Below are 17,876 nucleotides of genomic sequence, written 5' to 3'. Positions count from 1 at the left end.
CAGCGGCCAGATGGTGATTTATGAGAATGGCAAAATTACTAGAGTCATAGGCAATGGATACTTGTTAATGAAGGGATGAGCAGGGCCCCACAGCCTGTTGCTGGATCACAAGTGCAGTTGATTGCTGGACTGAACAGCAGCTCTCTGGCTGATGATAGGGTTTTTTAAAGTGTCCTTATTGCCTTAAAGTAAATCCTCAGCATTTGCAGGGCTCTGAGGGTGTCCTAGCATTTTATACCTTTTTTCTAAGAGCCCAGGTAACATAAGGGTACTCCTGTTGTTCTGGCTTTAATTCTATCTGCAGAAGAGGGTTTCTTGTGAAAGAAAGGGTCAGTATGGTCTTCATACAGCAGATAAAAAGGGTATGTACACGCGCACCTTTGTACGTGGCGGCCTTCCCAGGACAGTCTAACAGTAGAGGGTAGAAACTTCAGCTGTAGCTGAGAGCAGGCCTGGAATCCCCACACTTATACTTTTTATTTCCTCCCCCCTTTCCCATTGTGATCACAGTCTACTTCAGTGTGCTTCTCCTTGGAGAGAGCAAGGGAAGGGAGAGCCAGGGAGACTGTTCAAGGGAGCCACCAGGCTCGAGAAAGAGGAACCCCTGAAGACAGTAGAAAGTGCAGGTGCCAAGAATTTGAATATCTACATCAGAGTTTCTCAGTGTGCACACAGTGAACTACCAGTTTAGGATCATTTGATTTGCTAAAAATGAAGATTACTGGTCTACCTTAGACCAACTGAATAAAATAGCTGGGTGAGGGGCCCAGGAACTTGCATTTTTGGTAGGCATGGCAGGTGATTCCTAAAGCATTTACCCTTGAGACCTCTATGTTAAGGAAAGAAAGGGAATGTTGCAAGGAGGTGGTGCCGGCTTCTAAGAAAGTACCCAGGACTGAACGGCAGAAAGACCTGACATACCATATGTATAAATTGCTGTGGAAGTGAAAAGGAAAGAGAAAGTGTCTGAGGTAAAACTGGAGTGTGGGGTGCATGGAACAAATGGTTGGGTGCAGATTTGCTTTACGAATCATGAGCCTAGACGATAACTGAGACCATGTGGATGGATTACGTTTCTGCTAATGCCAGAATTTTTATAATCAGCATAAAAGTGCTATATAAAGCTTTCTCCTCTTCTATATTATAGTCCTTTTAAGATGTATGGAACATCAACTATAGGAAGAACATCATATTCACAGCTGTAAGAGGAAACAAGAACTTATCATGCACTTGATGTACAAAATAAATCTGTGATTTATGCTTGAGTGACCACAAAGTAGCATACACATAAGCGCAAATTCATTCATTTAAGAATTCCTTGTGTCTATTATGTACAAGATAAGTATCTCTGAGCTGCACGGAATGTGGCTTATCAGAAGGTGACCTAAGTTTCAAAGCAGATTTTGTTAAGATGAAGACAGAGATTGACAGGAGGTTTAAGACACTCTAAGTAGGGATTTAGAGTCACAGATTTCATGGATTAGGATTTAGAATCCACAGAGGGTCCACAGATTCACTCATTCAACATTCCATAAATATTTATTGAATGCCTTTTTGTGTCAGAGACTGTCTTAGGTGCTGGAAATTTAGCAGTAAATAAAACAGACCAAAACCCATGCCCTCACGGAGCTTACATTCTGATGGGAGACAGACAAGAAAACAAAATAGTGTATTATTGAAGGTGATGAGAGCTCTGGAGAAAAAGTAGGAAAAGAGACAGATCTGGGACAAGGGAGAAATTACAGTATCAAAGATGATCTTTTTAGGGAAGATCTCCTTTTAAAAACACTTTGGAACAAAGATTTAAATGAGGTGCCAGAGGGGTAGCAAGTGCATATTCCCTGAGGAAGAAGCCTGCCTGGCATTTTCAAGGAACAGCCAGTAACCAATGTGTATCTACGGAAGTAAGGAAGGGAGAACAGTAGGATGAGAGTTCAGAGAAGAGGGTAGGGGATATCAAATAATTTAAGGCCATGTAGGATTTTTGAGAAGAATTTTGCTTTTATGTCAAGTGGAATGAGGGCCACTGATGATCTGGGAGTAGAGTGACTATGATCCGACATGAAGGATACTCCATTTTTTAACTATGTGAACTTGGGCCCACGTTTTAACCTCTAAATCTGTTTCTTCATTTGTAAAACAGTAAAAAGTATTTTACCTCATAAGGTTGTCGTGATGATTAAATAAGATGATACGATAAGTGCAAAAGATTTACCTTGTATTTAACATAGAGTAGGCACATTTTCTCCCCTTCCCTGTCTTTCACTTTTCTCTTCTGCCCCTTCCACCTGGCGCTAGGAGGGGGAGACTGGAATAAACCTTGCAGATTACAGCCCGTGTAAGAGTAGAAAGGAAAGGATGACAGTTGATGTAAAGCCTTGGTTAACAGACATAATAGCTGGGATTTAAATTCAGCTTTATTGGTGGTTTATGATGTGGACTAGAGGAATGGAACTGAAAGTAAGTCTCGGAGGAGGGGCGATCCTATCAGGTACAGGCGCTGCTTTTCCAGCCCTGAATCCTCAAGACTCTCCCAAGATACCTTTCTAGGTAGTTTATCAACACAGACTCCGGGTATGCTAGCATGTTTAATTGCCCCATTGTTTAATGTCTTAACTCCACGAACGTTAACTGATTAATCTGTCTTCTAATTAATGTTTGAATGACTCTCCTCAGGTTTAAACTACCAAGGGCACCTCTATTTAAAAACAGTTGTCTTTTGTTTGTGATTTTAGGGGCAATGGGTATAAGCAAAGTCCCTGTTTAAGAGACCTTCTGATGGGTTCAGAATATCAAGAAAGATAGCAAAATATCACAAGTCTCCTGACCCGAGAAGATTAGCGTTGAAAAGGTCTGTCGTGTTTGTTTGGGCCTTGGGCTAAATTCCCAGCCCGAGTGCTGAGGCTGATAATAATCGGGGCGGCGATCAGAAAGCCCAGGTGTGGGAAATCGTCCGCCCGGTCTCCGTAAGTCCCCGAAGTCGCCTCCCACTTTTGGTGACTGCTTGTTTATTTACATGCAGTCAATGATAGTAAATGGATGCGCGCCAGTATAGGCCGACCCCGAGGGTGGCGGGGTGCTCTTCGCAGCTTCTCTGTGGAGACCGGTCAGCGGGGCGGCGAGGCCGCTCGTGGCGTGGCCGCTCGCGGTGTCTCCCTGGTGGCATCCGCACAGCCCGCCGCGGTCCGGTCCCGCTCCGGGTCAGAATTGGCGGCTGCGGGGACTGCGTTGCGGCGAGGCAAGGGGCGGGCCGCCGCGTGGGTCCGGCAGTCCCTCCTCCCGCCAAGGCGCCGCCCAGACCCGCTCTCCAGCCGGCCCGGCTCCCCACCCTAGACCGCCCCAGCCACCCCTTCCTCCGCCGGCCCGGCCCCCGCTCCTCCCCCGCCGGCCCGGCCCGGCCCCCTCCTTCTCCCCGCCGGCGCTCTCTGCCTCCCCCCTTCCCTCTTCCCACACCGCCCTCAGCCGCTCCCTCTCGTACGCCCGTCTGAAGAGGAATCGAGCGCGGAACGCATCGATAGCTCTGCCCTCTGCGGCCGCCCGGCCCCGAACTCATCGGTGTGCTCGGAGCTCGATTTTCCTAGGCGGCGGCCGCGGCGGCGGAGGCAGCAGCGGCGGCGGCAGTGGCGGCGGCGACGGTGGCTGCGGCTCGGCCAGTACTCCCGGCCCCCGCCATTTCGGACTGGGAGCGAGCGCGGCGCAGGCACTGAAGGCGGCGGCGGGGCCAGAGGCTCAGCGGCTCCCAGGTGCGGGAGAGAGGTAGGGAGCGGACCACCCCTCCCGGGCCCGTGCTCGGGTCCCGACCCTCTTTGCCGGCGCCGGGCGGGGCCGGCGGCGAGTGAATGAATTAGGGGTCCCCGGAGGGGCGGGCGGGGGGCGCGGGCGCGGGGCCGGGGCGGGCGGGGTGAGAGGGGTCTGCAGGGGGAGGCGCGCGGACGCGGCGGCGCGGGGAGTGAGGAATGGGCGGTGCGGGGCTGAGGAGGGTGAGGCTGGAGGCGGTCGCCGCTGGTGCTGCTTCCTGGACGGGGAACCCCTTCCTTCCTCCTCTCCGAGAGCCGCGGCTGGAGGCTGCTGGGGAGAAACTCAGGCCGGGCCGGCTGCCCCTCGGGGCAGTGGGGTGCGGTGGAGGTTACTCCCGCGGCGCCCGGGCCTCCCCTCCCCCTCTCCCCGCTCCCGCACCTCTTGCCTCTCTTTCCAGCACTCGGCTGCCTCGGTCCAGCCTTCTCTGCTGCATTTGGCATCTCTAGGACGAAGGTATAAACTTCTCCCTCGAGCGCAGGCTGGACGGATAGTGGTCCTTTTCCGTGTGTAGGGGATGTGTGAGTAAGAGGGGAGGTCACGTTTTGGAAGAGCATAGGAAAGTGCTTAGAGACCACTGTTTGAGGTTATTGTGTTTGGAAAAAAATGCATCTGCCTCCGAGTTCCTGACTGCTCCCCTCCCCCATGTATGGGCTGTGACATTGCTGTGGCCACAAAGGAGGAGGTGGAGGTAGAGATGGTGGAAGAACAGGTGGCCAACACCCTACACGTAGAGCCTGTGACCTACAGTGAAAAGGAAAAAGTTAATCCCAGATGGTCTGTTTTGCTTGGTCAAGTTAAACCCGAAGAAAACCCGCAGAGCAGAAGCAAGGCTTTTTCCTTGCTAGTTGAGTGTATACAGCAATAGCAAAAATAGTACTTGAACTTTAATTTACCTGTTCTTGTCCTTTCCCCTATTTCTTATGTACTGCCCTCATCCCTCATCTCTTTTATACTACCCTCATTTTGCAGATGTGTTCTACATCTCAAGAATTATTACAGTACTCCAAAACAGCACTTACATGATTTTTTACATGATTTTTTAAACTTACAGAGGAATTGTAGCAATCCACCAGCTAACCGCCTGAAATAGACTTAAACATGTGAATCTCCTTTTTTTTTTTTTTTGAGAGACAGCCTCGCTCTGTTGCCCAGGCTGGGGTGCAATGGCGTGGTATCGGCTCACTGAAACCTCCGCCTCCTGGGTTCAAGCAGTTCTCCTGCCTCAGCCTCCCGAGTAGCTGGGACTAGTAGGCGCTCGCCACCATGCCCAGCTAATTTTTGTATTTTTAGTAGAGACGGAGTTTCACCATGTTGATCAGGATGGTCTCCATCTGCTCTGTTGCCCAGGCTGGAGTGCAGTGGCGCGGTCTCGGCTCACTACAACCTCTGCCTCCTCCGTTCAAGCAATTCTCCTGCCTCAGCCTCCCGAATAACTGGGATTACAGGTGTCTGCTGCCATGCCTGGCTAATTTTTTGTATTTTTGGTAGAGACGGGGGTTTCACCATGTTGGCCAGGCTGGTCTCGAACTCCTGACCTCGTGATCTGCCCGCCTCGGCCTCCCATAGTGGCATGTGCATCTTACAGCTGAAGTCTAAGCCTTCTTAAATCTTGAGATCCATCAAAACAGACAGGTTTTCTAATTGTTATACAATGTATATGTTATGTTTATAATAGAAATCATTTTACAAATAAGTTATAAATGGGAAAGGTCTATTTGTGATTGTCAGCTCTGAATTAACCATGAAACTAGTGTCACTGAAGTGACTGAGGTCCAAAATGCTGACTCTGCATGTGATAGACTACAGATATCAAATATGGTTGCTAACAATAGTTTACTTTGAGACTGTAGCCATCCACAGTATACTTGCTTTTAAGAGATGGTAGATGGTAATTCAGTTTTATGAAAAATAAAAATGAATTTTTTTCCATAACAAAATTGTTGGATTCGAGTCCAGTCCACTCCTTACTAGTTTTTCTAACTCTGGGTGAGGGAACCCCTCCCAGCCCATGATCTTCATTTGATAAGACTCCTTTAGAACCCAGTTCTCTCTAGTGGATTTAAATGTGACTTGGTTTTAAAAATCTCATTCAAGGAATTTTTTTTTTTCTGGAAACAACCACCGCATAAACAAGTAAACCAGAAGATATATGTGGCTCTGAATTCATATATATACACAAACTCTAATCCAATGTCTGTCCACAGTATTTCCTAGGCTAGTAAACTTTTTGGCCTTAACGACCCCTCTACCCTCTTTCTTTTTTTGAGAGAGAGAGTCTCACTCTGTCACCCAGGCCGGAATGCAGTGGCGCGATCTCGGCCCACTACTACCTCTGACTCCCAGGCTCAAGCGATTCTCCTGCCTCAGCTTCCCGAGTACCCGGGATTACAGGCTCCGGCCACCGGGCTAATTGTATTTTTAGATACGGGATTTCACCATGTTGGCCAGGCTGGTCTCGACCTCCTGACCTCAGGTGATCCGCCCGCCTAAGCCTCCCAAAGTGCTGGGATTACAGGCCACCACACCCGGCCTACAGTCTCAAAAATTATCAAAGGGGCCGGGCACATTGGCTCTTATCTGTAATCCCAGCACTTTGGGAGACTGAGGCAAGAGCATCGCTTGAGGCCAGGAGTTGGAGACCAGCGTACTCAACATAGTGAGACCTTGTTATAAAGAAAAAAAAAATTCAGGATTAAAAAAAATCTTTGATTTGTGTGGGATTTATTAATGTTTACCATATTGGAAATTAAAACAATTTTTAAAAATGTATTAATTCATTTAAAAATAGAAATAATAAGCCCATTACTTGGTAACATGAATAAATATTTTATGAAAAATAACTATTTTCCAAAACAAAACCAAAACTTAGAAGAGTGATATTGTTTCACACTTTAGTAAATCTCTTTAATGATGTGGCTTAATAGAAGATACGGATTCTTATATCTGCATCTGCATTCAATCTATTATGATCACACATCTGGAAAACTTGTGAAAGAATGGGAGTGAAAAGGGTAAAGGACATTTTAATGTTATTATGAAAACAGTTTTGACCTCTTGCACACCAGAGAAGTCTTAGTAACCTGAGGGGTTCCTAGACCACATTTTGAGAACTGTTTTAGGCTATGCAAACTGGTTGGGGGGAGGTTGGGGTAGGCAGAGAGGTAGAAGATACATTTTAGTGTAATTCTCCTCATCTATTCCTAATTGCTTTGGCTTACATTTGAAATAAAGCGTGGAGGCAAATGGGATAAGATACATGTTTGTAGTGGTTGTTAACTTCACCCTAGACAAGCAGCCAGTAAGTCTAGGTAGAGCAGAGTAAGGTGGGGAACTATACTGTGACTGTGTGTGATACAATTTTTCTAGCCTATGGTGCTTTTTGCGGCAGGGCTTAGGAGTAAGGTTAGTATGTTATCATTTGAGAAACCAAATTATTATTTTTGGTCTTCAGTAAATTATTATGCTGTGTATATTTAGTGTTTATCTACAATATATGCACATTCATTAATTTGGAGCTACTCATCCTATAATAAATAGTTTTGCATTTACTCCCATTTTTTTCTGCATTTCTCTCCTTATTTATAATTATGTGTTACATGAGGGAAAGGAGATGAAATTAAACATTCATATTATTTCAAAAAATTTGAAACAACTGACTAAAAAATATGTTTTATTTTCTGTATGGTGTTTGTTATACAAGCTGTCAATATTCATGCACCTGTTGGGAGACAGTGTATAAAAAGCAAAGAGTAACAGTCACATGGATTACTGATTACTGAGATATATTCACTTGCATCTTTTTTTTTTTTTTTTTTTGAGATGGAGTCGCTCTGTCGCCCAGGCTGGAGTGCAGTGGCGCGATCTCGGCTCACTGCAACCTCCGACTCCTATTTTCCCCAGAGAGATTTCACACATTAAAATGTCATCAAATATTGTTCTTCTCTGCCTCAGTGTTCAAATTTTTATTTCCCCGTGACACAATCCAGCTTTATTTGACACTCATTCTCTCAACTCTCATCTGATTCTTACTGTTAATATTTATCCAAGAGAACTACTGCCATGATGCTTTAAAAGTTTTTCTGTAGCTGTTGCATATTGACTTATAACACTTAGAGGTGGGGGTCCACTAGGAAAACTGTAACAATAAGAGTGGAGATAGCTGTCAGCAACTTTTGTGAGGGTGTGCTACAGGGTGTAGAGCACTGTGCTGGACACTGGCATGAGTGAAGTCATGATATGATCCTTTGAGAGCCTTTAGCCGCCACAGAACAGCAGTCTGGCTGTTTAGATAGAACAACTTGATTTTAAGATAAAAGAACTATCTATGTAGCATTTATGCATTTTTCTTAAGCGTCGATGGAGGAGTTTGTAAATGAAGTACAGTTCATTACGATACACATCTGTAGTCAACTGGAATTTTCATGATTGAATTTTGTAAGGTATTTTGAAATAATTTTTCATGTAAAGGTGAGTTTGTATTAAAAGGTACTGGTGGAGTATTTGATAGTGTATTAACCTTATGTGTGACATGTTCTAATATAGTCACATTTTCATTATTTTTATTATAAGGCCTGCTGAAAATGACTGAATATAAACTTGTGGTAGTTGGAGCTGGTGGCGTAGGCAAGAGTGCCTTGACGATACAGCTAATTCAGAATCATTTTGTGGACGAATATGATCCAACAATAGAGGTAAATCTTGTTTTAATATTATGCATATTACTGGTGCAGGACCATTCTTTGGTACAGATAAAGGTTTCTGTGACCATTTTTGTGAGTACTTATTACAAGATAATTATGCTAAAAGTTAAGTTATCTGAAATGTACCTTGGGTTTCAAGTTATATGTAACCATCAATATGGGAACTTTACTTTCCTTGGGAGTATGTCAGGGTCCATGATGTTCACTCTCTGTGCATTTTGATTGGAAGTGTATTTCAGAGTTTTGTGAGAGGGTAGAAATTTGTATCTGGACCTAAAAGACAGTCTTTTTATTGTAACTTTTATTTGTATGGATTTCTTGGTATTGTGACATCATATGTAAAGGTTAGATTTAATTGTACTGGTGAAATGTAATTGTTTGATGGTTGATTTTTTTAAACTTCATCAGCAGTATTTTCCTATCTTCTTCTCAACATTAGAGAACCTACAACTACCGGATAAATTTTGAAAAATGAATTATTTGCCTAAGGTGTGATTTATATAAAGGTACTATTACCAACTTTACCTTTGCTTTGTTGTCATTTTTAAATTTACTCAAGGAAATACTAGGATTTTAAAACAAATTCCTTGAGTAAATTTAAATTGTTATCATGTTTTTGAGGATTATTTTCAGATTTTTTTAGTTTAATGAAAATTTACCAAAGTAAAGACCAGCAGCAGAATGATAAGTAAAGACCTGTAAGACACCTTGAAGGTCATGTAGTAGAACTTCCATCCCAAGCAGATGAGGATTTATTTAATCTCAAAGACCTCCAGGAGGGGACATTCCCCAACTGTCCTTGTTAACTCATTTTCAGAACATATTTATTAGCATATTTTACAGGTAATTTGAATCTTCATGTTAAAGTTAACATCATGGAGATGGAAAATAAGCATATCACCTTGTCTTTGAAATAGCCCCATATTGTTAGATTATTTCTTAGGCTTCTTTACCCTGGGTTAAGCAGTCCTAGTCCTTTAGCATTTATTCTACATCTAGTGTACTAATTTTAAAAAATCAGTTCTGAAAAATTTCTAAGAACTTTCTTGAAGTTCCAAGCTGTGAAATCTAGAACAGGTCAAAGTGCCCTGTTAACGTACTGTACTGTGTAATGTCTTGAAGAAACACTTTGCACTGAGGCGAGTTCTGAGGGCATTGGTGGCCTTGGGAAGATACTTATGCAGTTTAGAACCTAGAGAGTTGATTAGATAACTAATCATAAGGAAAGTCAAGTATTTTTGGTACTATATAAAAAAGTGGAGAAATAATGCCTATTTGCAAAGATTTGATTTAAACATAAAAGCAACTTTATTTGGCTTCCAATTTTGAGAATTTACAACAGTAAAGGGGAACAGTCTAATTGAAGTAGACTGCCTATGCAATAGTCTCTGTATATTTACTTTTGACAAGTTAATTCAATGTGTACTATAGTTTTATTTGTTTCTTTGAAGAGGTTTGAATAGTGCACCCATTTTAATTGTATTGCAAATTCAGGGTTACTTGGCAGACTCTACTATTTAAATCAGATGTAAAAGGAAGTTTTAATATAATTCATTTTATGCCTGAAAGTTTTCCTGGGATTTTGGAAGGTGATTTTACTGGAAATGCTGTCCATCTTCCCTGAAAATCTGAGAAATTCCATTATACTTTGTTTCCAATCAGAGGTCATGAGTGCTATATGAGTATATACAGCATGACGTCATGAATGTGATAAAGTGGGTTAGGAAACCTTTTGCTAATGATTGTTAAAATGCAATATAAATGTTGAAGAAATAAAGCTAACAGTTAAGCCTTTATTTGGGGGGAAGATTGAAAAAGTTTATAAACTTAAACCTATAACTCTGCTTATGATTTCTGCCAAACCAGAAGACTTGACTCTGGGAAGCATTGATTACCTGTGAACTTTGAAACTGACAGCCCCTGATGTAGTTTAGTCACCTGGGAAAAGGTATCTGAGATTATCTCTTATCTCCCAAGTTACAATGAGTCTCTGAGGGAACTGACACATTACATTAAGTTCTTGGTGTAGTTAAACTGTAAGAAAGGCAGGAGAACTTAGTAGTTAAATAGTTGGTTAAATGGAAATGCTGACTCCATGTTATTGTAAAAAGTTAAAAATTTAGGAGGATATGGGGATTTCACTGCCATTATAGGTTTTGATTGGTATTTACCAATCAGTGTGGGTCAGAGAAAATTAGAAAGGATATGACTGCACATTTTGGAATTAGCAGTTTTTCTACATTTAAAATGGAAATAAATTTTTTAAAAATTTAAATCAAGTAATACTGTATTTTTTGGTGATTTAGATTTTGCAAAATTTACACTAAGAGATAGTAAGGAGAATGGCTATTGTTTCTTTCAGTAATGTCTCTGAGAGGTTGAAACTCACCTAAGGATACGTAGCTAATAAGTGGTGGGATTTGAATTTAAATTCTCTGAGACCAAGTTAAGTAGAATTTGCACTGTACTCTGAAAATTAGCTGTCTTTCAAATTAAGAAAATATTTACTAATGGAGACTAATTCAGATTTGTAAGTATACCAAAATTTGAACTTAGCCTAATATCTAATGGCAACTTAGTGGCAGAGATATGATGTAAAATCATTCAGGTATGACACATAGATGGAGTATGTTTGTATTCGAGGCTGTGCACATAATCACCTTTACTTGTATTGTGAAGTATATATTGTTATCTTTTATGAAGCCCACTAAAGAGATAATGAAATACCTTGTTATTAGGGCAAGATTATTGAAAACTCAAAATAGCCCCCAAACACAATACTTGGCTAGAAATATATACCTTTATAGTTCAGAGATCACTTATTATCAAAACCTTGAAGTTTGTTTTCTAAGGTAAAATTTGGTGGAAGAGGAAAAGTCTCGTTTTAAAAAAATGTAGGTAGTTACAGAGATCAGAATGATTAGTTGGTCACTTACCAAATATATATTAAGTATCTATTGTATATAATATGCTAGTAAGAATAAACATAGCAGGAAGTATTTTTTCCTAGGCTCTAATTGTTTGACATCTGCATGCTTTTATTGTGGCACTTATAATTCAGTTCAAGTATTATGCCCTTCTTTGATGGAACAGTTTCCTATTCAGTAAGGAAGACCAGATTAATCATTGGATTGGTTTGTTTCATCTTTAGTGTTCTGAGCTGTAGAGTATTTATTTACCAAGGTTTATCAGTTTTCAGTTTCTTTTATTTTTCCATGTTCATTGTAGAATCCTTTTACCTACGAATGAAGTATGTAGATTATAGAGAGAAAATCTGTAAAATTAAACTGATACTGAAGAGTGGTATAAGAAAAGCCTTATATAATTTGTAAGCTGTTATTCTTCTGAGTTTATACATATATCTGTAGTAATCAATGAGGGATGGTTGGGTGACTGCCCTCCAGGGGACATTTGGCAACATCTGGAGATGTTTTTGGTTGCCACAACTTGGGGAGAGAGGACTGCTACTGGCATCTATTGAGTAGATGCTATTACTTTAAATGGCAAAGCTGCAGTTACCTTTGCACCAACCTAATATTAAACTTCCTGCAGTGCTTGGGAAAGCCCCCACAACAGGGTTATCTGACCCCAAACCTCAATAGTGTTAAGGTCCAAACCCTGATATGTTAACCTGTAGCTTTAAACATCCTTTAAATTGTCAAATTCATGTCCCTGACATAAGGTTTATGTTAGATTTTCAAGTATAACAAAGATTTAAACTTTACCTTTTGTACATTAATAATATGTTAGCTTACTCCAGTCTTCTATTAAAACGTTCTGTTTTTAAAATCAGAGGCACACAGCAATTTTATAAATCATTTCTCTTCAAGGCTGTGAAGCTCTCCCCACTTTTGGGAGTGCCCTCTACTGGTCAAATTATTTGCTTTATAACAAGTAACAATGAAATCCTAAGTTTGTGTAGTTTCCCTGTTTAAACTATGGGTGTCATCAATTTATAAATATATTCATTTTATTTAAAAGTCTTATTTTATATGATTGATTGCAAAAAACTTAAAGTATCATTTTTATTGTCTGCCAATATTAATATAAAGATTACTGTCTGTATTAGTTAGGCCTAACTAATTAGGTGAGTATAGTGAACTAAGAAAGGAAACGAGGCAGTATATAAGAAAATAGGGTGGTTCAGTTGTTGACACTTACTGAGCTTACTTTGTTGAAGGGACTAAAAGGCAGCAGTGTGGCTCTCTGAGCTTCTTTGCATGCACTCAGGAGCTGCTTAGTGGAGTCCAAGGCTTGGTGGTGTTACAGGGGGTGATATGAGGGTCCTATTCAGAAGTGGCAAATTGTAAAAGTTCACATTTTGTAGAGTTTTATAGGACTGTAGAATAGTTGTGAGCACCTGATTTTTAGAATAAACTAACACAAAACTCAGGTACTGTATTTAGGTCAAATTAAGAATAAGTATTTATTTAGTAAGTATTTATTAAGACCTGAATATAAAACTTTACTGGTCATGGTTTTTTTCTACCTTGGGTTTTTATAAATCCAAAGCTTTAAAAACGTGCAAATGGAAGTTGGTAATGGAAGTAAGTGAAAGGAAAAAATGATTTTATGGTTTGGAATCTCCTAAGATTCTGGTTTTAACAATACAACTAATTCCTTAATCCTAGAAATGTTCTTCACTGCCCACTTTGTACCATGCAGTCTTCCTGTGGGCTAGAGATACACTGAGGCGCAAAACAGACCAGATTCCTGCCTTCATGGAGCTTATTAGTTTTAGGTATCTCTAGATTTCTTATAATACCTATTACAATGCCTGCACATCAGTTCATTCACGTGGGTTCAGCGTAGTACTCAGTACATGGCAAATTCAAGTTTTACTTTTGGGAACTTCATGGATTTTTTTCTAATATCTTCTATCCATAATTGGTTGAATCTGTAGATGCAGTACCCATGGATATGGATGGCCAACTTTATTTTGAAGAGCAGTGTTTCTAGGCAATCATGCTAATTATATATGACTTAATTTAGAGGCTTTATACTTAAGAGCATTACATTTCTTGCGTCTCTTAACCATTATTATTTCATAATGTGTAGGTTATGGAACAGTTAAATTATTGGGATCTTAATATAGAAATTAGTAGAAATAAGCCAGGTGTGGTGGCTCATGCCTGTAATCTTAGCACTTTGGAAGGCTGAGGCTATTTGCTGTACTATTTTTTACTACTTTTCTATAGGTTTGAAATTTTTTCAAAATAAAACATTGAAAAAAGTATCCAAGGTAGTTACTGTGTCCCTCCTTAATCCTTTCAAATATTTTATGTTCACTATTTCTATTAATTTTTTTTGTTTTTGAGATGGAGTCTCACTCTGTTGCCCAGGCTGGAGTGCAGTGGGGGGATCTTGGCTCACTGCAGCCTCCACCTCCCGGGTTCCAGCCATTCTCCTGCCTCAGCCTCCTGGGTAGCTGGGATTACAGGCATGCGCCACCACACCCAACTACATTTTGTATTTTTGGGAGAGACAGGGTTTCACCATGTTGGCCAGGCTAGTCTTGAACTCCTGACCTCGTGATCTGCCCACCTCAGCAGTGTCACTGCTTCTAGACCCTTTTCAAGGCACAGAGCTCAGAAATGCATGTTATTAAGAAATCAAGAGTTAACTATTTTTCACCTTTCTCCCGCAGTGAGAACCCCGGTTCTACCCTGTTTCTCGTGTAAATTTTAATGCTAAACTATATACTTGTGAAATAAAAATGATAATGTCATTCTTAAATTATGGATCTTGCAGTATTATCTAAGTAACATAGATTGAGTGATTTAACTTTAGGTTTCCTTATTTGTGGAATTTGGGTAAATATTTTTCTCCCTTGAGAAAAGTGAGACTCCTTTCTCATTATCAGAGTATTCTTAAACCATTAAGGCAAACATTTGGGAAAAAATTGAGCTATCTGGCTGCATAAAAATTAAGTTTTCTTTAACAAAGGTAGAAGACAAATGAAAACCTAGAAAAACCATTTGGTTCAAGTAACAGGAAGCTATCTTATATATGAATTAGAGAAAAGCAAACACACAAATAGAAAAAAGGGATGGGGGGTACTAAAGATATAAATAGCTTGTCTACCAAAAAAGAAATAAAATAAATAACATGAACATATAAAAAAACACTTACTTCATGAATATGATGCAAGTTCAAACAATAAATAACATTTCTGTACTTTCATGTTGGCTAAGGTTAAAATGATAACTACTAGGAAGCATATGGGGAAGTGTGCGCCTTGCACTGTACTGGGAGTATAGACCCTCAGACTTTATAGAGGTCAGTCTGGAAATATGTTTCAAAATGTAAACTACATGTCCTTTGACCAGGTAATTCAACTTCTTGAAATTTATCCAAGGATTTAACTGGATAAATGTTTAAGATGTATATATAAGAATGTTTATTGTAGTGTTGTTTATGATTTAAAAAAAATGGAAATCTTCATGTCTACCAATAGAGAATGGGTGAATAAATTATGGTATCTCCATACATACAGATTACATAGTTGTTGGAAATATTAGGTAGATTTAGATATACTGATGTTCAAAAATGTCCATTATGTAAGTGAAGCTGGGTCACAGCACCTTGTGTTGAGTATGATTTCATCTAAAAACAAAATTACTCCCTCATTCTTTGTGGTGTTTTAGTTTTTTAAAATAAGCTTATACCGTTGGGGCTGGGGGACAAGTAAATACTCATTTTGGAGAGAGAAAAGAGCACTAAAGTTTCAGATACCATTAGGTTATTTCATGCTTCTTTTTCAAGCCTCAATAAATTTTATAATTCACATGTAGTCTTGGATTAAGGAAATTGCTATTAAGGCTAAATAAATAATATCTGAGAGGTATATAATATAAAATATGAACATTATATTGGCATTAAGATTGAATCCACGGTCATTCCAGCCTCTCATTCTTACCTAGACTTCAAGTGATCACTTGTGGGCAAATGCCATGTGACTTGAACAGGTTACACATGTATGCTCATTATATCGTTATTTTCGAAATTTGTCATATAAATTTTCCTTGAGTTCATTCAGATTTTTGAACTAGTTTTTTCTCTTGGGAGTAGTACACACTTAATTCTCTCTAGTACTGAGCTGATGTTCACCATTCTTATAATTTCAAGTGTCCAGCATTTAGTAAAGAAGTCTTTGTTTTCTTTATCCTTACTTGTAGTGAATGTCTTAGTTTTTAATTGAAAATTCTGCCATGAAAATAAGCTCTTTAAACATCTTCACTCCCTAATCAAAACAGAAATCCTTCATAGCCTTCAGTTTTAGCTATCCTTCCCTGTGATTTGTCCAGCTCCATTATATTTATTTTGAAATACGGTGACCAGTTTTGCAAAATTATTTCAACTGTAGATGCCCAATGATTTTGTAAGGAGAAGATACTGTTTCTGAACAGTTCCCAGTAGCCAGTGGCCTGCCCCTACTTTTTGGCCTGCGTGTAGTATATAAAATAATGCAGTTAACTTTTTGTAGCGCTTTTCATTTTATAAAGAGATTTTCGTGGTCTTTAATACTAATCTATGTATAAAATCCTGTATGCAGTTTTTTACCTACCTTCACAGCTGAAGGAACAGTAGCTTAAAGATGTGAGATAAAGTAGTTTGTCCCAGCCCACAGCACAAATAAGTGAAGTTCTTTGGCTGTCCATAGATCGAAGACTCCCAAGTCTGTCTCTAGCCTGGACTTCTGTCCTGAGCACCAGACATGTATGTATATCAAGATGCCTGCAGGTGATATCCACCAGGACAACCCATGAGTACAGGGAATTCAACAGGCCCAATATCACTTATCTTTTCCTTCGCCCTCCCCTTTGTACTCATCCCCTGTCAGTAAACTCTGTTATTTTAAAAAATTGAAATGTATTCACATAGCATACAATTTACCCTTTTCAAGTGTACATGGTTTTTAGTATATTCACAAGGGTTGTGCAGTCATTACTACTAATTCCAGAATGTTATTATCACCCCAAAAGAAGTCCCACATCCATTAGCAGCCACTCCCCAATCCCTTCTCCCACCAGCCTCTAAAAACTGCTAATTTTTCCGTCTCTGTGGATTTGTCTACTCTGATTATTTCATATAAAGAGAATCGTACAGACGTGGCCTTTTGTGTCTGGCTTCCTCCACACAGGATGATGTTTTCAGAGTTCATCTATGTTTTTGCTTGTTGTTCATTCCTTCATTCCTTTTTCTGGCTGAATAATACTCTGTTATATGGATATACCTTACTTTGTTTATCTGTTCATTTGATGGGCATTTGATTGATTTCCTCTTTTTGGCTATTTTGAATAATGCCACTATAAACATTTATGTACAGGTTTTTGTGTGACCATATGTTTTCACTTCTCTCAGGTGTGTATCTAAGGTGGAATTGCTGGGTTATATGGTAGCTCTGTCTTTGACTTTTTGAGGAACTGCCAAGTGGTTTTCGATAGTGATTGTACTATTTACATTCCTACCAACAATTTTACCTAAGTATTTCTCAAATCTATTTAATCTCCTTGATGCATACTGCTGTTGCTGCCTTAGTTCAAGTTTTGTCATTTCTTGTAATAATTCCTAGCTCATCTCCCAGTCTCCGCTCCCCTCTCTCCCTCCCTCCCCCCTTCTTCTCTCTCTCTTATTTCTACCCATTTTTAACATTTATAGAAGTCAAAAGTCTAGTTCAGAAAGCAGAAACCACACTAGATATTTCAGCACGGAGAACGAATTAGGTGTTGGAAGACTGAAAGGCAAAAAAACACTGAAGTAACATAGTAACATCAAGAATGGCCACTACTCCTAAGATTCAGGGAATACTGGGAAGATTTGGGGGTTATCAGAACTGGAAGCTCAGATGAGGGGCCCCTTGTCGCTGAGGCTTAATCCCTGCGGAGGTGCCTTTGGCTGCTACTGGTGCATCTGAGTGGGTATGATGAGTCAGTGTCTGGGAAAACATTTTGTCCCTTTCTGTAATTTGCCATGATAATGCTAGTAATGAATCTGATCTCCCTTCCTATTTTAAAAACCTTTTAGTGATTTCGTATAGGATGAAGTTTAAAACTCCTTAATATGATACACATGACCCTCCATAAGCTGGCCTCTGCTTGATTGTCCAGTTTCACTTCTTGGTGCTTATTCTAAGGCCTCTAAGCCTTAGAGATCCTCTAAGTCTTTGGGATCCCCAAACCCCGGGCTGCGGACTGGTACCCACCTGTGGCCTATGAGGAACTGGGCTGCACAGCCGGAAGGAGGTGAGCATTACTTGCCTTAGCTCCTGTCAGATCGGTGGCATTAGATTCTCATAGGAGCGTGAACCTATGAGAACTGCCCATGCAAAGATCTAGGTTGCATACTCCTTAGGAGAATCTAACTAATGCCTGATGG

General features: G+C 40.3%; 1 protein-coding gene across 5 annotated transcripts in view; it reads left to right on the top strand.

The window, feature by feature from the left end:
• Window positions 1-3,408: 3,408 nt before the first annotated feature.
• KRAS (KRAS proto-oncogene, GTPase) overlaps window positions 3,409-17,876 on the top strand; it is a 45,048-nt gene continuing 30,580 nt past the window's right edge. For 2 of the 5 annotated variants that reach the window (XM_054443148.2, XM_054443146.2), the window contains exons 1-2: window positions 3,600-3,756; window positions 8,368-8,489. In XM_054443148.2, coding sequence (XP_054299123.1) covers window positions 8,379-8,489 — 111 coding nt within the window. In that variant the 5' untranslated portion in view covers window positions 3,600-3,756; window positions 8,368-8,378. Of the gene's footprint in view, window positions 3,757-8,367; window positions 8,490-17,876 lie in introns of all 5 variants that reach the window. The other 3 variants (XM_054443149.2, XM_054443150.2, XM_063672528.1) reach the window with 3 other exon arrangements.

Source organism: Pongo pygmaeus, chromosome 10 (genome assembly GCF_028885625.2).
Source record: "Pongo pygmaeus isolate AG05252 chromosome 10, NHGRI_mPonPyg2-v2.0_pri, whole genome shotgun sequence".
Taxonomy (NCBI): Eukaryota; Metazoa; Chordata; class Mammalia; order Primates; family Hominidae; genus Pongo; species Pongo pygmaeus.
The sequence above is the reverse complement of the archived record's forward strand: the minus strand, read 5'-3'. Positions and strand labels throughout refer to the sequence as shown.